The sequence below is a fragment of the Psittacula echo genome (assembly GCF_963264785.1).
Source record: "Psittacula echo genome assembly, chromosome: 2".
Lineage (NCBI taxonomy): Eukaryota > Metazoa > Chordata > Aves > Psittaciformes > Psittacidae > Psittacula > Psittacula echo.
In genome coordinates, this window is record NC_137737.1 from 15,109,395 (window position 1) to 15,137,231 (window position 27,837).

Below are 27,837 nucleotides of genomic sequence, written 5' to 3' on the forward strand. Positions count from 1 at the left end.
GGGGAGCGCGCGCCGGGGCTGTGCCGGGTGGGTGAGGACCCGCTCAGGCCATCGCTGAGGTGGGGAGGAAGGGAGGAAGGACCCCGTGGCGTCCTGCAGCGCCCAGGCAGTGGCCTCGCCCCGCCGCAGCAGCTCTCGGCGCGCCCCGGGCAGCTACCATGGACAGGACCGCCGTAGCGAAGATGGGCGCGGTGGCCAGCGCCAGCGTGTGCGTGCTGGTCGGCGGGGTAGTGCTGGCGCAGTACATCTTCACCATGAAGAAGAAGACGGGGAGGAAGACTAAGATCATCGAGATGGTACGTGGTAAGAGGCCCGCTCCGCTGCCGGCCGCACGCCCTTTTCTTTCTCCTTCTCAGGGTGACGCCGCCCTCGAATGCGAGCCCTTTACCTAAAACACGCGGCTTCCTTCTCCTTCACACGCTGCCCTGCAGCTCCTGTCGCAGGCCGATTTCAGGAGTGAGGGCTCGTGTCCAGATGCGTGGGGCTGTGTCTTATGTCCACCCCTTGAGGCGAAGGGGCGGAGGAGGGATGTTGTGGCCGTTTTCTGACCATAAGGACAGACGCTGGAGGCTGTTCCATCACAGCAAGATCCACTAGCACTGAAAGTGTCAGTTTCATCCTGTTCTGTCCAGTGTATGTACCTGTGTATAAAGCTATAGGTATATAGGGGCCTATATAGGTCTTGGTTGTAATTTAAAAGCCTGTTTGTAAGTTGTTTACAAGAAAAGAGGGCAGGCAGGTGGGAGGAGGGGATGCTAAGCCATCTGTTGAAACTGGGAAGCAATGTCTTGTTCACAGTTACTATAAAAGGAAGATAGAGCTCCCTCTGCACTGCCCTGGTTAAACTTCGTGTTTAGGGTATTATTTAAATATCTGCCTATCAGGTATTAACTGAATGGTGAAAGGTCTTAGTTTAGACAATATACTGATTATGTTGAAATCCTTCAAAATTTGAGTTTATGATTTGGACGCTGCTGAAGAATGGAACTGAAACCAAATCTGCTGATGTTAGCCAATGGATATTTTCTGATCTGCCCTGCAAAACTTTACTAAAAGCTCAGATTTATTTATTTTAATTACACATGGAAACATAGATCTTGCTAAAAGCTAGGATTCTCTGTGTAAATTATGAGCTGTCTAACTACTCACTTGCTCACGTGTTGCAAGACTTGACTTGAAGTCATACAGTGCAGTGTGTGGTAACGTGGGTCCAGAAAAGAATTCCACTGTGTGGTTTTACTTGTCATAAAGTTATCATATTTAGAGTTGAAAAAACATTTGAATGGTGTTTCTTATCAGCTACAGCCGTCGGCATTCTGGAGGGGGTTGTCTTGTTTTTTAGTGTCTGTGAGCCCACTTAGCTTGTGGGAGAGCAGAAAGCTTGGATTGTCACTACGGAAAGGGTTAGATGTATTCTGAAAAAGGGCTCTGGATTCTATGGAAGGATTTGACAAAACTCAATTGAAAACTTACTGTGGCATAACACTGGTTAACTATAAATAACTTCTTCTTTAATTCTGGTACTGTAATACTTCCAATAGTTTCATCAGCTCCTATTCACAATATCCAATTTGAGCTGTCATTCAGAAAGCGCCTAATAATTGCTGAAGATGTATTTGTATTCGCTTTCTGTGCAGTGTTTAAATAGTGTTTTGGCTGGGAAGACTTTAGCTTTTATCTTTGTTACAAAGATTTTGCCTTTGGTAGAGAAAAAAATCATTACACCAATGTAAAATTGATTTCTGGTAAGTGAAACTCTTAAGTATGTACTTTAGATAACGTTTTGAGAGCTATGTTCTTGAACACAGATCTATGATCCTAAATAGATACATCCAAAAATTCTGCTTTTATGATCAGAGATTTTTCTGAACTTTAAATTACAAGGGGAAAATAAAGCTTGTGCAAAGCATGTCAGCTATCTTGGGTGGAAACGTTTTACCAGTTGGATGTTAATATTAAACATGTTAATACTATCTGCTCACTTAGCCAGATTTTCAACCACTGTTCCAACTGGCAGCTTCCTCAGTTTACAAGCAGTTCATCAGCTGCAAGTCCTCTTTCTCCCTCAGGGAGTATTTTCAGTGGACACGTAATCAGGCTGTGAAATTTCTTTGCAATAAGGGAAACGGTTATGTAAACTTCATACCGGAAATAAGGGCAAAAATGTGTTTTATGTATTTGTTTTACTTGAATATGCTGCATTCTGGAGAACTTCCTGTAATAGTTTTATCCACAAATGTAATTTGATTTAAAGTTTGTCATTGATAAAACACTACATCTGGTTTAGTTTATCACAAGAGAGACCTTCCTTAGAGCTTTGGGGAGAAGGTGTTTTCCAGTCTGTAATTTGGTGCAAGTTAGGGTGGTGGTGGGGAACAGTACAGCTTTACTGAAATGGTTTGGTGTTTTTTTCCTAATCCATGAGTTACTATAGCAGGCTGGTCTTCCATGTTAGATTAAAATTATGGGATTGGTTTTGTATTTTCAGCAGATATTTTTGGTTCATATTTCCTTTGGGGAATATTACACTTTGGTTTTATACCCGTATTAGACGTGGAATTACCTTAATTTATAAGGTCATCAAAATCAGTAGGGAGCGGGCCTATTTACACCTTACTTATGTGACTTCAATTCTCACCAATGAAATATTTCCTTATCATTAACTACAGCAATACTTTTTTTTACTTTTTTCCTAGTTAAAATAAAATTCATATAAAACTCAAATGTAAGTAAGAAGCCGACTTACAGCAGTGTTTAAAAGCTAAAAGGAGAGTGGACATTACAAATCAAATAGAATATCTATAAGACAAGTTAGTATCGGGGATTATAACACCAAGAATGTTTAATGCGAAGAGAAGTGGAAAGGATTCTCAAGCATTGTGGAAAAATACAAGCGTAACAGTTTCCCTGTGGAATAACAAAACCCAAGATATTCTTAAATATCTATCTTACATTTCTTTACCAAAGTAATTAGGCTGGTACACAAATTTAAACTTAATAAAGACACCATAAAATTACAGCATCTTAATTGGAAGCAAAGGTTTAAGTTTGGAATTAAAGTATTGATGATGTGTCTTTGTTGACCATCTGAAGTTCGCAAACAGGAAGTTTCCCTTAGGCACTGATAGATGTAGGCAGAGTTCATTTGGCTCCACTTCTGAAATAAAAAAGGCATTAATAGTAAATACACAGCCAGTCGCGTGAAGTTGTACTTGGTGTGTTAAGAAGCAACTGTCACCCAAAGTCTTCTGTATTACTTTGCACAGCCAAATTGCCATCTCTGAAACTGTAAAAGTATTCCTATAGTCAGGTGAAGGTAATAGTTAGCCACAAGGTTGCTAACTTTTAAATTAAAGAGAAGGTTAATAATTAATTAGATTCTTGAAGTAACTTACTAGATGCTACTTGATAGCTACTTTAAAAGGAGATTAAACCTTACAGTAACTCTCAATCTTTTGGACTTTTCAGGCCCCAAACAAGTTTGCAATGAAGTTGTGGATCCTTGTATAGCAAATCAGTTCTGTTAACAGTAGACTTCACTCCTTGCTTACTCCTTGTAAAGCCTTTTAGGAACTCAGAAGAAAACAGGTGTTCACAAACAAGAGTGAAAAACATTGCCCAAGTGTTTTGATAACACTCATTTGCAAGGATTAGTCCATGCTAGCTAAAACTTGAGGTTAATGTAAGAAAAACTGCTTAATGGGGTAACAGTATTTTTTGTTATTTGTCTGTTTCATAAACAACATTGTTGAACTTTGGATTTTTTTTTTCTTGGCAGCTTGTTTATTACTTTTGTTTTGGAGCTTTTTATTGTATTTCTTTTATAAGGATGAGAAACACAATAGAGCTGATTGAAAACCGAATAGCAGACTACCTGAAACTGAGACTTCCTTACTCTCCCAGGTTGGTTATGCAGAAAACTGGACAAATGCTTAGTTACATTTGTCTATTTCTCCATTCTGTCTCTGAAGTAAGAGGATCCAATTCCCAGGAAAAACAGACTTTGTATCAAAATTTCAAGAACAGCAAATTACAAATCAACTTAAAAAACAGTTTCTCTTTTTACAGGAAACTTTCTAGCCAGCCATTGTTAAAATCTCTGGACAGATTCCTACTTAATACATTGGGGGAGGAAAAGAAATATGGATCTTTGTAGTATTACAGTTTACCTGGAGAGAAATAAACAAGCAAGAAGTGAGGTAACTGATACTTACCTGCTTCCCTAAGAAATCAAGTAACGTATGTGACTGTCATAGGGTTTGTGTGGGGATTTGTTATAATTTTCTGTTACTTGCCAGTCTCTGCTGAGATTGGCATCTTGTTTCATAGGGCATCGGGGATTTGTGCCACAGACAAAGGATACAGACCTTTACAACTGGCAGCAATCACATACCTCCCCGCTTCATTCTTGTCTGTTGCTAGTAACCAGTTGTTATAGTAACTGTGACGTTACTCTGGCATGAGACCTTCACAACATTCTCCAAGTGGAGAATGAAGTAAAAGAGTATGTAATAAGTAGCAAACATACTCAAGAATTTAAATGGCTAGTATGTGAAACTCCTTCATACGTACTTTTTCCTTTACAAAGATGAAGAATTCAAGCCTGAGCAAACTGGAATCAATAAAAGGTAGTGAAATGTGAAAGAGCTCCTGAGACCAAATACTGCCCCTACCTACTGACCTGTATGTGACAGCCTTTATATTATTAGCAGCTGGAGTATTAGAATCATTTTTAGAATACTGTTTAAATTTCAAATCCAAGTTAAATTTGATATGAGTGCTGCAGATATAACTATTCCTGTCTTGTTTTTTGTTTAGACTCTGTCCCTCAAAAGAAAAATCACATTGACGGGGTGGTAAACACCAGCATTACTAAACCAAGGATTTGTTGCCCACGGGCTTTTTGCACAAATAATCATAATACATAATTACCTAGAATGTGGCTTGTAAAGCAAGTTTGTACAGGCCAGGAAACACACTGTAAGCATAGTTTATGTTGATACAACTTAGATACCACTAATAGGTTTTCATTCTCACTGTAAAATAGTTCAGTTGGAAAATTTAAAATTATTTTAAATTTTTTTAAAAAAATTTTAAAAATTTTAAAATTTTTTTAAAATTTTTTAAAAATTTTTTTTAAATTTTAAATTAAAAATTTTGAAGAAAAACTTCAATGTTCTTTTCTAACACTGTTAAGAATCAAAAAGTAGTCTACTATATACACTGTGTACGTACTAATATTTTACTTTAGTATAATAAGCTGGTCCTACAATTGAATCATCTGTTTCAGAAGTAGGTTTTAATTTTCTGAAGTTGTTGCTACCTTTGAGGTTTTTGTTGATTCAGTAGGTCTTGAAACATAGATTATTACAAGGAATGGGTATGGGAAGATCAATTGAATCTTTAATTCTGCATGAGTTTCCTTAGAACTTATTTATCTTCATTACAACAGTTATCAAAAACATGCTAATGATCTACACACCTGAAAATTGAGCTTCAAGTGGTAACTATAATATAATATATGATATATATTATAGGTATAGGCTCAGAACAGCTTGTTTGCTGCTTTATCTTTTGTATGAAGTCTTTGTCCAAGCCAGAAGAGCAATCTTTCAATGAATCTTTCTGTTTCGAAATATATTTGCTTTTTCATAAATGCTTAGTTAAGTCATATTTTCTAAGTGAATTTCTTCTCTTTGCAATAATTATTGGTTAACCTATAATGGCATCTGTTCTATTAAACTTCTTATACAGATTAAGACCAATAGCAAATACTGCAAGTATTCATAGAATCATAGTATAGTTAGGGTTGGAAAAGACCTTAAGATCATCAAGTTCCAACCCGTCTGCCATGGGCAGGGACGCCTCACACTAAAACATGTCGCCCAAGACTCCATCCAAGCTGGCTGACATGTTACCTTTCATTGTCAAACAACAGAAGCAGTAAGAAGATCTTTTTTAATTGAATGCACATTATCATTGCAAAATTCTTTATATTATGAATTAAAGTTGCATAGCATTCCAATAGCCAGTCTTCAGTTCACAGGAACTATCAACTTGTATTAAAAATACCTAAATTGATCGGTGTAAGCACTGAAGAGTCCCAGGGTATGGATCAGTGCATTTATAGGCAGGAGAACACTAGGTGTATATTCAATAGCAATTTCAAAGGTACCTGCAAGCGTAAAAACATCACATTTTGTGTAAGTCTGGAAACCTTTTAAAAATGCCTGAACTTTTGGAGTTCTTTCCTTAAGGAAAAGTCAAATAGCTGCCTCTTACTGTTTATTTTCACTTGAATGAATTGCAGAATGCAAAATACAGAATCTTTTCCTGTGTTGGCTATTTCCAATTCACTTTAATAGCCTTCAATCCATCAGCCCCTTTCTTCTCTCCATGTGTGTATATGCACACATACTCTGTGCCAGTGTACTGCAGTATACTCTTCACTTCCTGTGAATAGTACATCATGGGGAAAGTTCAAGGAAAATAGAAGAGAAGCCCACTTAGATTTTAGTGCTTTAATCTGATGCATTTTTCAGATGGCAATTAATTGTCAGTAATCACATTCTAGCTAGTTGAGCTGCAGCAGACAGTGTAGAGCAGCAGGTGGCACTAGTATCTGTTTGCATCTCTGAAGATGGATATACATTTATTTTGTAAATAACCTATCATTTAAGAAATCCTGTCCCACAACAGCTGGCATTTCTTGGCCGCCACCTGACTCCAGGTCAGACACATACAACTGAACTGCTCCTGCATGCAGAGGGCCTGGCAGATGCTCAGCACTGTAATTTGGCTGATCCTATGAGATGCTAAGTACAACTGTGAGTCAGGAGTAGCTCGTAACTATTCTTCCTGGCCTCCTTTCCTAACAGGCATGCAAAGAGATAGGAGCACAGATAAAACCGGGCAAGAAAGTTGAATAAATATACTGTCATAAAGGGTGTGGAAAATAAAAAGACATGAAGTCTAACTTTTCCCCCTTGCCTTCTTGTGGTGATGTTACTGTGCAGCAGTTGATATGTAGTTACTGTTTCTTCCTGGGGCATAGCTCTTTGTATAGCAGTTACACCTTGACCAGTTTCTGGATGTCAGCTGCTTTCTCTTACCCCAAAGTAATCAATCACCAATGGTCAGCTGCTGTAAAACATCAGAGAATTTGCCATGACTGCAGGGGGCAGGTTTTTAGTCCCATATCTATCATGCAGCAGCTTGGCTGGCAGTGTGCCATGGAGTTGGAATCTGTGGCTGTTGTGCTGCTCACATCTGTCTTAGCTTATTTGTGTGGAGCTTCTGACTGTAAGAAAAAAAACCTGCTTATTAAAAGTGCCGGATTTTTCTAATTTGTCTAATCCTTATATTACTATAGTGTTTTACTTGAATACTTAAAAAAGATTAAGCATTTTTGCAGTACAAGTGGAGATATGCCTAAGGTTGCAGCACACAGGTCAAAGAAGACACCACGTTTAAGTACTAAAATTAACTCTATTTTTGTTCAGTAATGCCACAAAAGAATATAGAACTGCACTGGCTTATCTCAGACAATAATTAAAAAAATACTCTATAAATAATATGAATAATGCCTATTTCTAAAAGGAAATGTGGCTTCTGCTTTCATATATGCCAACCTTTAAAAAAAATAATTTAATTTGTAATTTATTTTTTAAAGGGGTGGGGCAAGGCCCAGATTTACATACTGAAGATTCATAACGTGTCTGAATATAGAATTTGAGACCTCTTGAGCTGGTTTTGCCACCAGGAATTCCTGTTCAAATATATTTGTTCCTACTTTTTGTCCCCACTTGTCAACTGTTTGTCTCCTTTGCAGATTGGATCCCTGAATTCATTTAAGTTTATTGGAGAGTGGGTTACCCAAGAGTTTGTTTTACTCCACCTTTGTGTTGACAGAATGAATACCACTAAAATGTACCATTAACCCTGTTCCTTGAAAGCTTTCCTTCTCTGTTGGGAAACGTACAAGTTTCAGACTAAAAGTGTAAATTTTACACTTAGCAGTTACTGATGTAACACTTTTTATCCTGGATTGCATCTGTCTTTGCAACATAAATCAGTTATGGGTAAGCCTGAACCTGGTCTGCATGTTACCATGGAAAAATTGTATGTGAAACTGAAGGGTAGGAATTAGTACAAAGCAACAGCAGTATTGATACATTAGCAGTAGTAGTAGCATAGTGCAAAGTATAGTAGTGGTAGTATTACTACAGACTGGTTTTGAACATGCCCTGTAACACTTCCAGAGGGAAGTATGCAAAGTTACAAGAAAAAAGGAGCATCCAGTTACATTTTTGAATGGATTCAGCAGTCAGGAACACCCATAAAACAATGGGACATGGAGGTAAAACAATCCATCACGCCTCAAGTCATCGTACTGCCTATTACCTTTAAACTGAGTGTATCATATTGGTATTTCATCTTTAGACTTAACAGATGGGGTTTTTTCCAATAAGTTTAAAGAAGGGTCTGTACTCAAAGAGAACAGTTAAAAATCTATTAGTCTCAATGTGTAACTTTAACTGGAATACTATATTAGCACTACATTCTTCCATCAGAATGGTAGTGTCTGGCAATACATTGTAGATTAAACTTTGTCCTGCTGACTTTGCTTTCAAACTGGTCCCGCAACTCCACTATTCAAGGGTCAGAGTTTATCTGATCTAGATACAGCATTCTTAGTGGGAAGAAAAACCTAAGCAGATGGGTATTTTTTCTTAGAAGGAGATAAGAGGAGAATCATCAGCAACCACTTTAGTCCAGGCCTTGGGCTTAATCCAAATTCCATTTTAGATAGTGCTACATGAGAAGTTTCTAGGCAAGCCAGCATTTGTTTTCTTTCCAAGCATACAGATACCTACAGAATATTTAATTGTAGAAAGTATATATGCAAATGTGCAGTTTTGGGGAAAAAATTGAGGTCATCAGAATTACTGTGCAAGGTGAGCTTTTGCACACCTGATAGCTGATTAAGAATTTATAAGAATGCCAGAGTATCTACATGCTGCCACTCCTTAGAGTTCTGTACTGTTTTGAAGAAGGATTAGTTGTACCAACCACCTCACCTGTAAGCATTCTTTCAGTGAGTGTTAGATTCTGTGTAAGATGAGGGGGAACTGTATCTTTTAGATAGCCAGATTCCAATAGCTATGCTGTTACCACAGCAGTAGCAAAGAAAAAAGAGAGAACCACTCAAATTCTAATTTGTCAAATATGAATTTTCTGTGTTTGTGCACTCTGAAGAAAAACCAGCAGGAAAAAGGAAGAATGAGCAGAAAATAAGATACTTTCAATGAAACTGAAGCACTGTCCTGAAAAGCAAAAGATTCTCCCTGCCATCACATGTTACAAACAGGGAGTGTTGACTTACCTTCCAGGAAAGGCCTTTGCCTGATACAGACAGTATCATCTGTCTCGCAGTAGTCTATAGCAGAGGCCTAGGAAAATCATAAGAAAGGGACAAGTTGTCCTGGTTTATTTTTTTTTTTTCCAGAATGACTTCCCAGCCTCCAGCAGCTTGTTTTTAAGAGACAGTGGCTGTAATTTAACCTGAGCTTTTTTCATGTTGTTATCCTGTACCTTTTTAAGGCTGTGTAAATTTACAGTATCATCAGAAAAGAATTCCCACATCTTACTTATTTACTTAATTGTGTGACCTCTAGCTATCTCCACTTGTTTTGAATGTGCCTCCTGTTAGCTTTAGTTCATAATTACTGCTTTTACACAGGAAGAGATAGTGAACAATCTTTCCCTGTTAACCTTTTCTATGCCATCCAGTCATTTCTTTTCCAGGCTGACAAATTCTATTATATTCAACTGTTCATTGTAGGGAAGCTTTTCATGTCATTGCTCATCCTTACTGCCCTTCTCAGGGCCTTTCCCAGTTCTGCTCTGTCCCCTGTAAGATAGCGAAACCAGAACTGCATTTGGTGTTTAACTTGAGAGTGCATAATGATTTATAAAGAGGGCTATCCAGAAAGCATTGGCAAGAATAGGCATCAGTGAAATGCAAATGTGGAAAAAAAACCAGCAGATTAAACTCTGGCTCAGGTAGGCTGCCATTTATAGACATTATAGACTAGCATTTCCAAGATACATGGTTACTGACTGAAGATCACTTGATCATTTCCAGATACTTGTTGATTATTAAAGAGGACTTTGGCGTTGTTTTTCCCCTTTTTCTCTAATCTATCAGTTTAATTCTCTCCAAAGTGAGGGAAGGGGAGCAGAGCCCAGAGATGAGGCGATTCCCCTAACATACAAGTGCAGGCAAAACGTAGCTGTCCTGCACTATTTATTCATTCATTCCCAGAACCTTTGGAACTGGTTCCGTGTGGTTTGTACCCCATATGTACTCTCAGACTAAATTTTTGCCTGAAGTAGTAACTGACAGGAGGAGATCACATGAAATACTGGAAATTCAGGCCTTAGTTACTGTCAGTTCTTCGTAAACCTCTATAGAGGATTTTAAATACTGTGTTGATTTCTATTGCCACAGTTGTTGCAGTTCTTTCTGAGTTTTGTAATGTGTAACAATACCTCTGCGTTTGAGAAGTATGTCTTTGATTAATGTGTAAGTCCATCAAAACCTCTTGCCCTTATTCTATTACCTGAACTTCAGTATACCAAGTCAGCAGTGTGTTTGGCTTGCCTTCATTCCTGCTTTCCTGTAAGAGTCAAAATGCCTGTTGATATACCACCCAGAGGAAATCTCTGCTTTTAGAATGGCTTTGTAAGCACAAGAGGAAGGTGCATAAGGGACAGTGATGCTGCAGTATCTTTTACTTTCTCATCTGAACAATCAGTTCCATATGGAATTTTGCAAGTTGCAGCTTCCTGCATGTTTCAAATTGAACATCATAGTTATTGGTGTATTAAACACAGCAAGAATAAATACTTATCTGTTATACATTTTAGTGCATGTGTTATCACTGGTAACATCATGTGTTCAGTACAGCCATAAATGGCCAGACTGTAGAAGAACACAAGTTCTCCCTTGTATTGTAAAGAAAGATTTATCTCTGATCAGATCTAACATCAAATAAAGTTTCTAATTATGTCTTGTGATACGGCATTTCCTTCCTCTATTTGGTTTTGAGCATGCACTTGTTTTTCTGCCTCTTCAAAATATGATAGTTGAGTAGGCAAAATAAATTCTCAGCTACAACAGTACTGCTGCTCCTTAAAGTGGGTCAGGTTAAGACCTTCATGTTCTTAGCATGTGTCTTCTCTGGATTCATTGCAGTTTAATTAATTCAGTCTTTAGTACATTCTTAGCACTTTCCCATAACAAGTGCTGTTCAAGCTCTTTATGTTTAAACAATCTCTTGCATTCCTTGTGAGTCATCTCCATAATGCACACACATCTTCATAAACAACATTTCTGTATTGCATCATACCAGCTGTAAATATGGCTAGCACAACACCAGATCTGTACTGGAAAAATAAGTGGTATCCGGCATTCCTGCAAGGCAGCCTTCTAAATTTCTATTTACTCCAGTTTCCTCAACCTGAACATTAATGTTCTTTTCCTTGTAATGGTCACAAATAGAAAAAGTTATTCCCGGAGTCAGGATGCTGATCATTAACTCGGTTTACTATGGCATGAATAAAAATCATGTTTTAATTATACTGGTTTATGTTGGTTCCTTTCTTCTGCTTGGTTTTGGTACTTGAGTGCTAAGGTTCGGTTAGCTTTCCCTATCTTGTGGAGGTTATATCAAGTAGTCTGGTTTGGAAAATATGGACTAAGTACACTTACTACAAAAGCAAAATCAGAAAATAAATACATGAAGTTTAAAAACATGAAGTTTAAAAATTGATCCCTGCAATAAACCAAAGCATTGCTCAAGTAAAATTGGGCAATATGCGAAAGAAATGGCTACGTGATCAAAGTTGTTCTGTTGTAGTAGGCTCACTAAACAAGAATAAAAAGTAGTAAGCTCATGAAAAGCCACTAGCTAATGTTTACTAATGAATACTGTGGACAGGATTCAGTCACCTCTAATTTTTGTAGCAAATATTCCAATGAATAGAAGTAACTCTTAAATGTGACCTTTCTTGATCTTTAAAAGCTGATGGCAGTTCAGTTGAAGTATTCAACTTAAAACAACAAAAGTTTAGCTTACTTGCTTATGTAGCTTACTTGTGCTGTGTTAATTTCTTTCCACAAATACGCGCAACATAGGGCAGAGGTGCATAAGGACCAGCAGAACCAGTTTTTATTTGCTTCAGACTAAAAGTTCCAATGCCTCATACTCTTTGAGAGCATTCTGGATCTCCGCAAACCAAGTTCACCCCCGATATAAAGTTGAACATTTTCCTAGTTTTATATCAATAACAACTCATCTAATGTTCTAAGTGTTGTTCTATATCCCCTCCCCCTTTTTCTCCATGGAATATTCTGCAGTCGAGATATGGCCCTCAGCCAAAGAGAGAAGGTTAAAATAGAACCTATCTGTTGCAATAGCTATACATCTTTAGTTCATGGTTCTTAAAATATATTTAAATGACCTTTGGTATCATGAGAGTAGAAATGCCAGCTGGACTTGGTTTCTCTCTCTTTCAACGAAGAAGTGATTTTAATTCATCTCTTACCAAAAGTTAAACACTGTAAACAAAATGCTTAACTGACTCAATCAGCAGTAACAGAACATGGTCAGTAGTAGCAATTGTCATTAAAGTGTTTGACACACAGGGCTCTTAAGAGTTGCAAAGACAGCCTGCCTTGTTTTGTAAATGAGGAGTTTAATATACCATGTTTTCATTTAAAGTGAAAGTAATTATACTCGTTGAAAAACAGGAAGATGTTTTTCTAAGAATTAGGTGTTGGCTGTATTCATGTTTACATCAGTGTTGCTCAAGTCATTTTCTGGCTCTTTCACTAACACTGTAATCATTTGTTTAAAAGGCTTTCTAATTAGGCTGGTATACCGAAAATTAGTCTGTAAAAGTTGGACTTAATTTCTGCAACTCTTTTCTTCAACCTTAAATGGGATGTAATTTTTTTAAGAAGAAAAACAACAAAACCACACTCTTTTTTTTGTTTCCCCAACTTTCATCAAAAGCAAGCTCATTTCCTTTAAATTCCTGATATCATTAGCATTTCTTTTCTCACTGAGTCACACCATAGAAGTACCAGAATATCAACCGTCCAGCCCCACTACCCACCACATCCCAGTCTCACCTGGGAGGTTCAGAAGACTCGTTTGTAGCAGTACCACTGTCACCGTTTGTATATATATATAAATAAAAAATCTCAAAGGCAGGTACTCTGGAAATTGAATGTATCAAGTGATGTCTTTACCTGAACTCCATGATTCATCTAGCAAGTATATTTTACTTCATTGTTCATAAGATTTTTTTAAAATTGGAAATCCAACACTGACGTAAGCTACAGCTTTTTGTAATGCAAGTAATTCATATTTATTCAAGATTATGTATTATACATATCTTTCTCAAACATTATTATGGAGATACTATTAGCCAAAAGCATGCTAACTATATTAAAATACTATAAAAGGTAGCATTCTCTGTATGTTACCTATTACAACAGTAGACACATGCTGTAACAAGTAGATTAATAGGAGCTATAAATCCTGGCAAATACCAATGCCAGGTATGTTCATTTTACTATACATAGTCTTTGCAGGGATTATGTCATTGTTTGAACACACTTTTCAAACTGTTTTGCTGCTTCAGAATACAGCAGACCTATACATGTACATTTGAGGGGATCTTACTCAATTTTAAGAGGATAAGTGTTGATGAAATGTGCATGTTTTCTATCAGCAGAAGTAGTTGTTTCATTTGGTCAAAACAGGGGTTCTGATAGAGTACATACTAGCCTACAGTTGGAATGTGGACACAAAACATACGGATCCATTTAGTAAAAGTCTGTTGATTTGTTTTTTTTTTTTACTGTAGAAAAACAGCACAGAAATTTGTATCACCAGTGAATTTCTAGTGTCCTGTAATGGAGTTGGGAGGGGTGAGGTGTAGCTCTAGGGGTTTTGCACGTGCTACACTTCTAACCTGCCCTTGCTTCAGTTCTTATGATTGCATGGGTCAAATTCATGACCATGTATGAATTGGCCTGAGCTAGTGATCATAAGCCTGAGATTGAACATGACTGACAGGGTACTATAGGGAAGCTCGCGCTGTTGCTGTAGTAAGAGTTAACTTCATGTGACACTTCCAAGTGTTTACACAACTTCAAAGTGTAAATATGATTAGACTGTACTTCCTTCATACTCTGACAGCAAAAAAGAGATTCCTTTTACATGCATCTTCTGTAGTACCTAGTTACTGTCTTTGATAAGGCAAATGACAAACTTCTGAAAGCATGTTGTGGCACCTTGTCTCTCAAAAATCCTGACAAACAAGCCTCCTTGATTTCCTGTTTCAGTATCACATAGATAATTACAGTCAAAGCAAAGATTAATTAAGTAATTAATTTGCTGCTTCTACACAAATGAATCTGTGCTCCCTCCCACGCGTTCATGAGACCACGTCAAGCTGCTGTAAGAAATTTGTGGCGCTCTGCAACAGGAAATCCTAAAACACTTGGAAAGATCTTGTAAAAGGGTTAAACAGTAATTAAGTAGTAAACTTCCGCTTTGAAAAACAAGTGTCTTCCTCTGTTAGAGCAGCTCCAACTCGCCTGCTGCGTCCACGAAGGCTGTTCGTTCAGCGCAGGTCAAATGTTCTGTTGTTGGTACAGCAGCTGATGGGCTGTAAGCCCGGCAGCCTGTACTGCTGAGCACAACAAACTGCTGTGTGCTGCTGATGTGCGTCACAGGACCCTGGGGTTTTGCACGGGGATTAGTCAGGCTGTATTTGGAAACGCCCTCAACTGCACCCTGTGCTGCTATATTAGTGCTTCTCAAGCAAGAGGAATTTTCTTTTGCTTCTGGCAGCTGCTCCTGCAAAACCCTCTGGTAAGTGTGCACAGCTTCTGTCAACAGCACTGTCTTCTGCCTTCGTTTCTAAGCCAAGGTTATGAGCTGCAGCATTATTAACAGTTGTTTATTGTGACAAACTATTTTTTGGATGAAAATTTGCTACCAAAGAATTGGCAACAGCACTGAAGGAGTAAATATATTTGCCAGTTTGTATTGAGTAGATGAATTCAACTCTGCTTTTAAATACGTATTAGAGCAGCCATATAAGTGTGGGTATTTTCAGAGGGACGTAGCTCTGTAGCTCTGTACCATGCATGTCTGCATTTGTTTCTATACAACAGGAATAGCAAAGATCACATAATATAGCAGACCAATTCTTAAAAGGATTTGGTTGGTTTTTGTTGGCAGCCTGCATGCAAGCCCTGCGTCTCTGGACTCTGCTTGCCACCTATGCTGTTGCAGTAGGACAAAATCAAGGACAGAAGAATCAGGACTGCCCTAAGCTCAACGCACAGGTATTCTCCTTTAAAAGCACAAAAGGAAATGCTGTTGTCATGTTTTCTGTGAAAGCTCTCTCCAGATTTTTCTATATGTTTTAGTTTGGGAAAAAAAACAAACAGTATCCAAATCCAGCACATTAAGTGTAAAAGGATGTAAATAATGAAACAGAACAGGAAAAAACGTTTTTAGTATGCATCCTATTCCATTTCTTAAAATAGCTTAGGTGGTGAAGCCACTTCCAGTTATTTCATAGAACCTGTGCTGGGTATCTAGTTTTGCAGCATGTTATCAAGCAACTGTGAAGATATTCAGTGTTAGGTGTTTTTCATTTCCAAAATAACATTTGCCTGTTTACTTTTCAGATAAGTAGTCCTAAGCCTATTTCTTGGCAAAACTACCAAAAGAGTGATCTGTAATACTAGTTACTAAGGATTTCTTACTGCCGTATTTGAGTTTACATCATATGAATAGAAAACTTACTATGTTTTTGTAATTAAAAATGAATATCTATCTGTCCTGAGCTCAGGTTATGCCAGCAGATTGCATGATCACTAGTGCAGGTCTCCTGACTAGCAGCACCTAATGGTGTGTCTGATGCAACCGTGCTGACATCCAGTAGCTTTTAATGTTCCTGTCTGAAAGATAAGCCTACTCACAGCTGGGGCTGCAAAGAGAAACCTTTATTGCACGCATGGACCACAATTCAAATTGTCTGAATTCAAAGCCAATCTTGCTTTATACATATAAGAGCACTTGTAGCTATATATGAGTACGTAGAGATGGAGGAAAAGATACACACCCACTCCCACCCATTCTGTGGTTTTGTTACAGCTTCCCTGCTTCTTGCAGCTCATACATTGCAAATAGCAGAAGTTACATGAAAAAGCTTGCATGCTTTTCAAAAGCTTTTTGGTAAGCTTTGTTTTGTGAAGTAGATGAAAGTAATGCTCTGTAGTAATAGCAAAAAGAAAAAGGGAGTGGAAAGTAAGATGTAAAGTAAGGAATGTGCCCCTTTTCTTATGATTTCACCAAACTACTTTCTGACACCAAGAGCACTGAAACCGATTTTCTGTAGCTTGCCAAGGTATCAAATTTCAGAGCTATCACTGAAGCCACGCCCTGCCCTTTTTGGTACATGTCCATAAGTAAGTATATGTGATAGCTAGTTTCAGACCTCAGAATCAGGCATCTGCAGTTCCCAAAGTAAATGCCATTTATTCTTGGTTTGTACTCTTTTACTTGGAAGCTGTCACCATGGACTAGAAATAGAATTTACAAATAATTGAATCCTATCCATGTAATCACTTTGATTTGCAATTTCGTTGTTTGGAAATGACATTAATAGTTCCCTCTCCCTGCCAGCCCACCATTGTGTGTCCTCTGTGTCAAAAGATTTTGTAGGTTTGTAACATAGTCTAGTCTATGCAGGTTTACCAGGAAAGGAGGAAAAAAGAAACTGTGATAATTGAGATTTACTTACTCTGCCACAACGCAAGGTGCTTTCTTAGCAGTGATTTTGGGGATCCATACGGGTCTTTTTAAAATAAAACCCAACTTTGTCAAGTAATGTAAGCTTACAGGTATCAGTATAAAAATACTTGCTCCACTTTTTTCATGTCCTTGGTCAAAGCATTACTTAGAGTTTTGATGATAACATCTTACCTTTGCAGTTATTACTAGTACTGTTTCAGGCTGTGTATCAAGATTTGATTATGAAATGAGCCATATCTCCGTGTAGTTAAGATAGCAAGTCATTCATCAGCTCATCCTCCCCAACTTAAAACTGCGGTTAGTGAAAACAAAAGAAGATCCCACAGTCATCCTTCATAGGAAATTTCCTTTTTTATTGGACTTCTTTATTTGTTATTTTAAATCATAGGGACTTAACGTTGTTTTACTGAGTAGGGAAAGGAAGTAACTGCTCTATCTCCAGCACTTGGTAGATTCAAAAGTTCAGTGTAATTTTAACTCCAGAATATGACAGTCTACCTGGTGCACACAATCAGTCACTACTTCCCTAGGATACCCAATTGGAAATGCTTGCTATGGCAGCTGTGAATTCACTTGGATACCTGCCTTTCATTTTAATGATCATCACCAACTCTTTTTTTATAATTGAACTGATGGAGCATGCACTTAGATATAATCTGTCTCAAATACTAAGAAAACAGCACTCAGATAGAACACAAAAGCAGCTTTGTTTGCACTCATAGAACAGTTTAGGTTGGAAGAAGCCTTAAAGATCACCTAGTTCCATTCCTGCTATCCAACTGTATATAGGAAACTATTTCAAAACTAGAATTCAGCAGGGTCTTTACAGTAAATACTTCTCTTTATTTAACCCAGATGCATGTCTCAGGTACTAAATAGACTTGTAATTTCCAGAACTATCCTTGTTGTAAATGACCCATTCTGTGGTTTGTAGGACTGGGGGATTTCCAAACCTGCGTGAATCCATTACGGTTCATTCATCAAGGTATGACTCTAACATCATTAGCTACAAAAGAATTTCCTACATCCTTATTCCAATTACCTGCTATCACAAACAAGCAGATCTTAGTTTTTCCTTTTCATAAATTCAATTAAGCTCAACCTTTAAAATAATCTTGTTCAGTTTTGTTCTCCTTGCTTCTCTTTGAAGGTTCCTTAAAAATGTCACAGACGGGAAACTTAAATGTATTTCTGGCCAGCATAGAAGCCAACTACAAATTACCTTTGGGAGTTGTCATCTTAACATCTGTTTTAAAAGAGATACTGGCCCCTGAGCTAGTTCAGTAACATACAGATATCTTTGGTAAGAAAGCAAAACTCTTCTCACACTTATAAAATGACAGAATAGATAGGGAAACTTAAATAATTCAATAGGATGTACTTTCAAAACAGCAAAATGTTAAATTCCTTTTCCTGTGGTTGTGTAGTTTTAGTTCTCAATATAGAAGCTCTTTGCTCTGAAAAGCTTTCTTGCCTTTGTTAGGTGCTGTGGAGATTTTTGTTCAGGTGTTTCTCCATATGTGTTCTTCCCTAGCATCAGAAATTGGGGCCTTTTTTGTATACTGAGTTGACTCTTAAGAGCTTTCTTAACCAATTAATAGAAACACAAATTTTAGCAAATTGACTGAAATGTTCTTATTTACATTCTTTCACTCTTTGTTCTTTCATCTGTTTATCAGTTCTTTCCAACTTTAATCTGCTTGTCTCTTCCGACCCTTGACAAATGGCAAATATGCAAGAAAAAGACAAGAGCTAGTCTGGGAGCCTGGTATTGAAGGAGCCAATTTGCCAGAAAACTGGTGACTGCTTATTTAACAGTTTCATTTACTTCTAGTGATAAAGCTTAAATAAAAGAACTAGTTAATGTGCAGTTGCAGATATGAATACAAAGAACTATTGATGGGGACAGTGGCTATTTCGACTAACCATATTTGTCTGAGGCTTTATCAGATGCCATACCTATAATGAAGATGTGGTTTTGGCTGTGAAAGTGCCTGTGAGACTGAGATTGCCTCAGTTATACTTGCTGCAGAAGACTCTTGTTTTTCACCCTTAAAATAAAATCCTCTTCAACTGACTTCAATTCTTGTGTAAAAATGAAAGATGTATTAGAAATAAATGTATCTTAAAAGCTGATCTTGAGTAGGAGTATCAGTTTACAACATCAGAGCAGGAAGCTTTCATCAGACTTACAATCTTAAGTAATGTCTTTTTTAACACCATCTACTAAAGCATTTACTAAGGAGGTTTTTCCTTAGGTTGTTTCAGAAACTTACAAAAGGCATGTCTGAAATCAAACGTAGCAAACAATCCACCTTTCCTCATACAGCCTCTCCCTCTGATCTCCCCATCTCCCCCAACATCTGTTCTGTTTAAATCAATTATATTAGGAAGTCTGTTGCTTACAGTCTTAAGTAAACCAAATAATGTTTGAACTACTTCTTAGAAAAACATGCATTTAGATTCCACTTTAATTTTTGTATGCCAAGTCTAAAAATACATGTATCATTTGCCTCTTGAAAGTCAAACGAATTAGATAAGCCAATTTACAGTGAAAATGTTACAAAACAGAGTCAAATTGCTTCATATTCCATTATAGAGAAAAAATGGTGTATACCCACCAAACCAGTGGTAAAGTTACTCTTGTTTACCAGCGCTGTATGACATACAAAAGAAATACCATGAAACATCTGTGAGGAGTTGTTAATAATTCACTTTGTGAAGCTACATGTGTTGGTAATTGTGAATATATATCTAAAAATGCTTCTTAAGTGTCTATCTCAAAAGATTAGGGAATTCTTTCATGAATATTTTCCAGGGATTTTATTTTTGTTAACACTCAGTAACTTTCTCAATAACTCCCAGCTGGGATGTAGCTAATTTGTTTCTTTCTGAGATTTATAAAGCAAAGAAGTAGTAAAATACCCTGTCAAGAATTTCTGGCAAGGTATTCTGGTATAGGTATTTTGGATGGGTGGAAAACCTTGGAAATAATCAAGAGACTCAAGATTAAGTTTTTAGAAGGATTTTTATTTCCTGTTTTCGTTAGTGTCTTCAAGGGTATCAGCCAGAAAGTAGCAACAAGCATGCTGGGGATTAGAATTACTTGTTATATGGAAAAATTGGAGCTGATGTGGATGAAAAGGTACAATCCAGCAAGCCTAAATGTAAAATAGTGCACTTTGTGTAACTACCTGTTTCTGCCTAGGAGTAATTTTGAAGAATATGTGGTCATTACCAACTGAATTTGAATAACTATCACTATATTAGTGCTAACAAAGTAAACATATTCAAATGTGAATGTGAACTTATTACCTGAAAACACAGTCTAAAGTAGCCCTTCACATCAGGCCTTTTCAGAGTGCAGCAGAAAGGTTGTGCCCATAGTTACGGATGCTGTGTTTCGAGAATGATTCAAATGGATGGGCTGGGACAACATCAAGAGTTGTCAGAGGTTTAGAAACCTGTGCTCTGCAAAAGAAGATTGAAGGAACTGGGGTTTTTTAGTGCAGGAAAAAGGGGGAAAATATCCAGCAAGCACCTGTGAAAAAGAATACTTTCCTCCAAGTTTAATGGCCTAAAATTGCAGTAAGGAAGGGTAAATAAAATTTTCGGAACATAGTTGAGCACTAGAATAGATGGTTGAGAAAAGTGAGGAACATGTGAGTAGAATTTTTGAAGAATGGGTTAGACAAGTATCTGCTGATAACTATGTAGCTGTAATAGTTTGCTCCTATCTGAGGGCAGAATGGACTAGAGCCGATATTTAAAGGTACCTCCAACTCCTCCTTTTCCCTGACACACAAGTATCTATTCCATTATAAAAACAAGTGTTCGTAAGACTTTAGAACGTCACCTTTTCTTAAATTACAACCTAATTGCAATTTGACTGCAAGGCAGTTGTTAAAGGCTTAGTATTGAAAGCAGGACAAAAGAGTGGTGTGTGACTTAATAACAACTGGTGATATGAGAACTCTGGCTCCAGGAGTGTGTCTGGAAACAGAAGCTGCCTCTTCCTTTTTCAGTTGGCTCACTGCAGAAAAGATTACGTGCTAGGTATGAGACAGGGAAAGCTGAACAATAAGGATGAGAGAAATGAAATTCCTAGCACTTCATCATCTGGAGTTATAGGTAGAGAAAATAAACTGTACTAATCAGAAATGCCCCTGTAGACAGATTGCAAATGTGTGATGCCTTTGCAGTAGGAAGAGTCCATACATGATTATAAAGGCAGGAAATACAGGGTAAATTGGGAAATTTCTGTCAGTAAGTAGTTCTTTCACCATTTCTGCAAGGTTGAAGATAAACTTTTAGAGTGAGTAAAGGCTTGGGGTGGGGGGAGGGTGTTGTTTAGGGAGGAGTAGGAGGTTTGTGGTTTTTTCCTTTATTTCCTAATTTGGCATTTCTCATAGTATTTGAAGAATACTATTCAAAGGGATTATGGAAAATGACTGATGGACCAGCTTGGGAGCAAGGATTACTATTCGGCCTTGTACTGGACCACTTGGTTGACACATGCAGCATTCCCAACAATACAAGCAGTGTCTAAAGTCAGCCTGTGTTCTTTATCTATGTTGAAACTTTAAGGGCATATTAACTGTACAAAGAGCTAGTTTTAAAGTCCACCATCTCCAATTGACATACTTGACCCGCAGGGTAATCCCATACATCTTATTTCTATATATATCCCTTATTTCCTACAAATACAGTTACATTTTTCTGCAAGTGTCAGCTTACTGAATAATTTTGTATTAGGAAAGGAAATTAAAACAGATGTTGAAAGCAAACAGAACTGTATGCAATCATCAGTTAATACATCTAGAGTATTTTCTGTTTCTTCTTGCTCTTGTCGTCCTGTCCCATGCGTGTCACATAAAACTGTTAATAAATGCAGAGCTTCCAAGCTGATAGATAGCAGGTATTACCTTGTAAGTTTTCCTCTGTAAAGTGTATTTCTGTCTTTGTTCTTATTCTTCATAGATGCCAGAGTTTCAGAAGAAGACTGTCCATATTAAGGACCCAGGGAGAGTAGAGGAGATTATCTGTGGCCTCATCAAAGGTGGAGCTGCCAAACTTCAGGTAAAGATAGTAGAAGCTGTAACCATTTCAGAATTAAAGCAATCATGCAATTGGTGCTCTGTGCCAGAAAGTTTGAAGAATATAAATATATATATAATCTCTCTAAAAAAAACAGAAGTCAGCCTTCAAGAGATCTCCCAGATTTAAACGTTAACTCTTCTTTGTTGTTGTTGTTGATTCAAGTGTAATTCAGCCAGACACTAGTTAAGTAAATGAGATAAACATGTAATTTCAGGAAATATTTTAACCAAAGGAATTAGAAAAACAGTTGGGTTAGAAAGAAGAAGTTACTCTCATGGGCTGTACTAGTTTGCATTACAGCAGTTCAGTAGAACAGGGACATTTCTGTGACACATGCTACTGAGCTGCAGGTATTGTTGATCGTTCACAATTTCTAGCCATTCTTTATTTTGTCCCTCCATGTTGTAAGACAGTTTTGCTTTTTCTTTCCTTAAATAGATTATTACAGATTTTGATATGACATTAAGTAGATTTTCCTACAATGGAAAAAGATGTCCAACTTGCCATAGTGAGTACTTTTTTTTTGTTTAATGGAGATTGGTTTGTTCACTCCTTTCAGTTTTTCCTACGTTTTAATTTTCTGTCCAATTTATTTCCTAATATGTGAGATTTCATATTGACTTGTTACTTAACCTGTACATCCTAATGAAGAAGTATCCTAGTGACTGCCTATATGTGGTTTTATGCATATACATTTTAATAACAATCTGTGTGAATTGAAATCAGTTAAGTTGTTATTCACAGCTAAAACATTAATTTCTGAATTATAATGTGCTTGTGGCTCAATATGGTAGGGTCGACTTATGTTTAAGAGCTGGTAATATTCCTGAGGCCTGCAAGATCCAGATAGTAAACTCTTCATAATTCTCGACATTTTTATCCTGTAGCCTTTTAGAACTAAGAGAATCCATTTACTAAAGAAGTGGGAATCCTAAAACACATCAGAGGGTTCATGATGATTTCAGAAACAGATAAGAGAGCTTGTAATTGATCTTTTAATTCAGAGATGAGGGGAAGGGCATCTTCATGCTTATGAAATGTGCCTTTTATTGGTTGTGGGTAAGAAAAGTTCTGAGGAAACATAGTGGTATGTCATCAAACATTGCCATCTGTGCCATTTACACTGTTGTAGAGGAAAGCAAAGGAAATATACCATCTTGTTTAACACTTCTTTTTTTCACCCCCCCCCAGACATCATTGATAACTCTAAGCTCATCACAGAAGAATGTCGGAAAAAGGTAAACAGAAAACTTACTAACTGTTGGTTTGTTGTACAGACAACTGGTATAGACAACACTAGCTGTGCTGTATGTTGAATTTACATAGCACCACAAGAAAAGGGATCCAGTCTTTAAAACCTTGAGCTTTCTCACTCAAGAAACTGAGTGAGATTGAAAAAAATCCCACCACTAAGAAGTGAACATAAAGATTTGTATTCTTGATAGTAGCACATAGTTGATTTTAACAGCATCCGCTTTTTAATTCTTATATTTACAAGCTATCTCTTTCTTCAAAAAGCATTTCAGATTCCATTGTATCTAAATAATGTAATCAGAATGGTTAGATAAATACCAAGAGTTGCTTAATGTATCTTTCTGAAATATCTGATGTTTTTTCCCTTCAGTTATTGCAGCTGAAAGAAACCTATTATGCCATTGAAATTGATCCAGCTCTCACTATTGAAGAAAAATATCCGTATATGGTAGAATGGTATGAGACATCTCCCATCTTGAACTTGAACTAAGATTCAATTTCATAAGTTTTTAAAAGCAAATTAATAGCAGTAATTAACTGTAGTTAATGCATGAACTGATTTAATCTCTTTGAATGTTGTGCAACAGCTAGTTTTGCTTTGCTGCTAACTTGAATGAGGAAGAATTAACCATACAGGATGCTTTTCATCATGGGATTTAATGAACGGTGAAACTCCTTAAGTCAATTTCAACACATTTTCATCTCTATTCTAGGTACAATAAATCTCATGCACTTCTCGTTGAACAAGGCTTACAAAAGGAGAAGTTTGCAGAAGTTGTGAGGGAATCTGATGTTATGCTGAAGTAAGTTCCTTTTGATTAAATGGTACTGGTTTGGAACATTTTCTGTAGATTCTTACTGGGTGTTAGGGGCGGAGGAGAGGAAGCAGACACCAAACAATATTCCCGAGAACACGACACCTTAATCTTGGAACATAGCAAGCTCTTCATGCTCCCAGTTCATTGGTATGTTGCAGTTAAATGCCTGCAGTGATCACATAATGTAAGCTAGAGATCTGAAACTGGCTTTTGTGGGGTTTTTATAGTCCCATCTCTACAAGCTTCATTTCTATAGACTCCTCCTCTTGAAATTGCACTGGTGACACTTTTTGAAAGGGTAATGCAGAGATCAACTTCGTTGCTTTGAGAAATATCCCCTAAAATAGTTTTATCTGGGATAAAAATGCAGCAAAATACCTTTCATATGTTATATTAAGTATTCTTCTTCCTTGCTAAAGGCAAGTTTAAAAACCAGCAAGATCCCTGCTTGAAATGTGATGGGACTCCCGTATCTCTTAAAGTTCTCCAAACTTGTTGGTAAATTTTGGATGACTGAAACAGGATGTTAGAACTTCACTTGTGGAAGTGTTTGTTTATCACACTGACTAAATTCTTATCTTCCACAAAACAGACAAGCACATGGTCTCTTTTAAATGTGAAATTCTACCCATCAGTGTCTGTGTGGAAAAAGCGTACAGAGATGACATTCCCTTGTTCCTGGAATACTATATATAGCTTTGATTGGGTACTGAAAAGTAGAAACTTTCAGGGAAGAGCCACAATAAAATGTTTTCAGGATTTAAAAGCAAAACAAGATGTGCTTTATGGCAATAACCCTATAGAAAGTCAAAACTTAAGCAAGGAAGACGGAAAGGAGATGTACAGACTTCTGCTAGAGTTTTCTACTAGTTGGTTGTTCTGGGGTGTTTGGGGAGGGGACATTGGTTTTAATTCTTTAATAGATATTTTGGGGGAAATAAAACTATACAGACCCAAGACCAGACAGCTTCATGCAGCAGTTTCTTGCTAAAACTACATGCCTTACGTTAGGCTGATGGGTCTTGGTAACCCAAAAAGATGAGGTAAAAGAAGTGAAATGCTCAGGGAAAACTCATTCTCTTTTCCAAAGATGATGTGAATGTCTTCTGAAAACTTGGACTTCTCTTGGCTTTCTTTATTGGAGATCTGATTTGTATTTGCATTCTGTGTTGCAGAGAAGGATATGAGAACTTCTTTGATAAGCTCAGTGAACATAATATTCCTGTGTTCATATTTTCTGCTGGGATTGGGGACATTCTTGAGGAAGTTATCCACCAGGCTGGGGTCTACCATCCTAATGTCAAAGTGGTTTCCAATTTCATGGATTTTGATGAAAATGTATGTATGAAATAACACATTCTTACCAAACATGACTGTGGTATTTAGTAGCTATATATATATATACAGATATACATGCACACACACTACAGGATATTTTAATGCAACAGATGTAGCCACAGAAAATCAGAATTGCATACTCAGCACTATCCCAGGCAAAACAGAAGCAGAGGATAACAGTTCAAACACTGTTAGCATGGTGTGACTAAGATACTAATCATTCCCTTTAATGACAACCTCACACTCAGCCCAGTACAGCACCACTCTTCCTCCAGGCAGGGAGAATTGCTGTCTGTCTAGCCTTAACAATGCTATTGCAGTGATTACATTATTTAACAGTAATTTATCTTCTTCCTCATTAGATACTACATAGTTCACTGCTAGTTCACCAGTAATACCACCTATTTAATTCTAGATTCTGTCTTGTCTGCATGACACTAGAAATAACTTCAGTGTTTTGTTGGGTTTTTTAAATAGGGAGTATTAAAAGGATTTAAAGGAGAATTGATTCATGTTTACAACAAACATGATGGTGCCTTGAAGAATACAGAGTACTTCAAACAACTAAAAGACAACAGTAACATCATACTGCTGGGTGATTCTCAAGGAGACTTGAGTATGGCAGATGGAGTAGCAAACGTTGAACACATCCTTAAGATTGGCTATCTCAACGATAAAGTAAGTAGCCTAATCTAGCCTTGTAAACATTGAGTGAAACAGTATGAGTTAGAAACAGGTCCATTATAATAAGCTTCAGGTATCAAACCACAATGTTGGCATGACAACATGTTTTGTTGTCATGCACTTCTGTTTGCATTCAGAGAGAGGAGACTTCAGTTTTCTATTTCTCTCAGCCTTTCAGGAAGCTGGGGAAGTAGTTTTTCTTTCAGGTATCTTTATGTGTGAGATCCTGGAATAAATGGAATGCATGCACAGTTATGTCAGGCTACTGCGCCTCTGTCCCCCCATGGAATTCACTCATAGGAGCGATACATATCTGCATGGCTCATTTCCTGAATTTGGTGGGAAGACTGGGCAATATTTTAAAGACAAAACCTCTTCATATATAATTAAACGTACAGCTAAGCGGATCTTTCTCTTTATCCCTTCTGCAATTAGGTAGATGAGCTTTTGGAAAAATACATGGACTCCTACGATATTGTCTTGGTGAAAGATGAATCCCTGGAAGTTGCCAACTCCATCCTACAGAAAATCCTGTAAACTGCAGTCTCAAGTCACTCCATTCCTTCCAGGAGGCAACTGGACAGAAGAGCAGCACATTGGTGCTGTCTTAGATCACTCATTTACAGAACTGTTTAATTTAATTTAAAACTTTTATCTTCATTCTGGTATTTTGAAATACATATGGCATCCATCGTCAACTAGAAGCTCCTTTTACTGCTCTTACGCTGTTCTTTATTGTCTCACACTCCTGTTATAACTAGATTTAAATTGGGATTTATAGATGTGATAAAGCGCTCCTGATGGGATAATATGGTTCAGTGTCTTTTAACCAGGCGTTTCAGAGGAGCATTTTAGAAACTGTGGTTATTTTGTACCATTGAAGATGTGAACGTTCTGTGACTGAGCAGCGTGCACATTTGTGTTTTCTTCTCTCAAAGAAGAGATTTCAGTCTCAGCTGCCACTTTGAAAGATCTTATTCATATGCTACAGACTTTCACGCAAGTCTTTCCTACATATATTTTTCATCAGTAAAAATGCTTTATTCACCCAATTCAGGCAAAGCGTTTCTTCTTAACAGATTTTTGTATCAGTATGAAATATTCTATATCCTTACTGTTTCTTTATCCTCTGTGGAATGGGAAGAATGTTTGAAGTTAGTGTATCTGAGATAGTGTTTCTCCGTCTTTGTAACAACAGATAGTTTCACAAGCTGAGATTCCAGTCATAACCTCAGCCCCTTTTCAGATCTTTTGTGTACTACTCCACTTGTAGCCTGCTGCTTCATGTCAAAGCTAACATGGATCGTCTAAAGGAATTTCTCTTGGAATTCTCAGTGAGCTGCCACAGGCAGAGAAAATCAAAACAAAGCTAGATCCTAATCCTGGATTTAAGAGCTGACTTAACCATGTGCAAAATTGAGTTTTCTTGCTACCAGCTCCATGCTTCAGAGGCACTTAAAGAACACCTCTCCAGGCTGGCTTTAGGTTGTATTTCTAGTCTCTGGAAGTTGTAAGCACAAGCATCAATACATCTAGCTCTTCTAGTTTTGTTCTGCAGGTCCTCTCTGTTCAAACACTTACTGAATCTTCATAGAATCACAGAACAGTTCAAGTTGAAAAGGACTTTAAAGATCACCTACTCCAACCCCCCATATTGAGCAGGGACATCTTCAACTAAGTCAGGTTGCACAGAACCACAACAAGCCCAGCCTTGAACAATGCGAGGGATTGGG

General features: G+C 37.4%; 1 protein-coding gene across 5 annotated transcripts; it reads left to right on the plus strand.

Annotated features, from left to right (window-relative positions):
- On the plus strand, positions 1-27,304 carry NT5C3A (5'-nucleotidase, cytosolic IIIA). 5 transcript variants are annotated; one of them, XM_080639395.1, is made up of 10 exons: positions 1-300; positions 15,327-15,433; positions 21,891-21,989; positions 22,449-22,518; positions 23,202-23,248; positions 23,635-23,720; positions 23,978-24,067; positions 25,258-25,420; positions 25,898-26,098; positions 26,540-27,304. In XM_080639395.1, the coding sequence occupies exons 1-10, from the start codon at positions 159-161 to the stop codon at positions 26,639-26,641; spliced, it is 1,107 nt and encodes a 368-aa protein (XP_080495521.1). In that variant the 5' UTR covers positions 1-158; the 3' UTR covers positions 26,642-27,304. The 5 variants fall into 5 exon arrangements, with proteins under 5 accessions (XP_080495521.1, XP_080495517.1, XP_080495518.1 ...); XM_080639392.1 differs by having other exon boundaries at positions 158-296; positions 26,540-27,299; XM_080639393.1 differs by lacking the exon at positions 1-300 and adding an exon at positions 17,845-17,895 and having other exon boundaries at positions 15,349-15,433; positions 26,540-27,299.
- Positions 27,305-27,837: the final 533 nt, after the last annotated feature.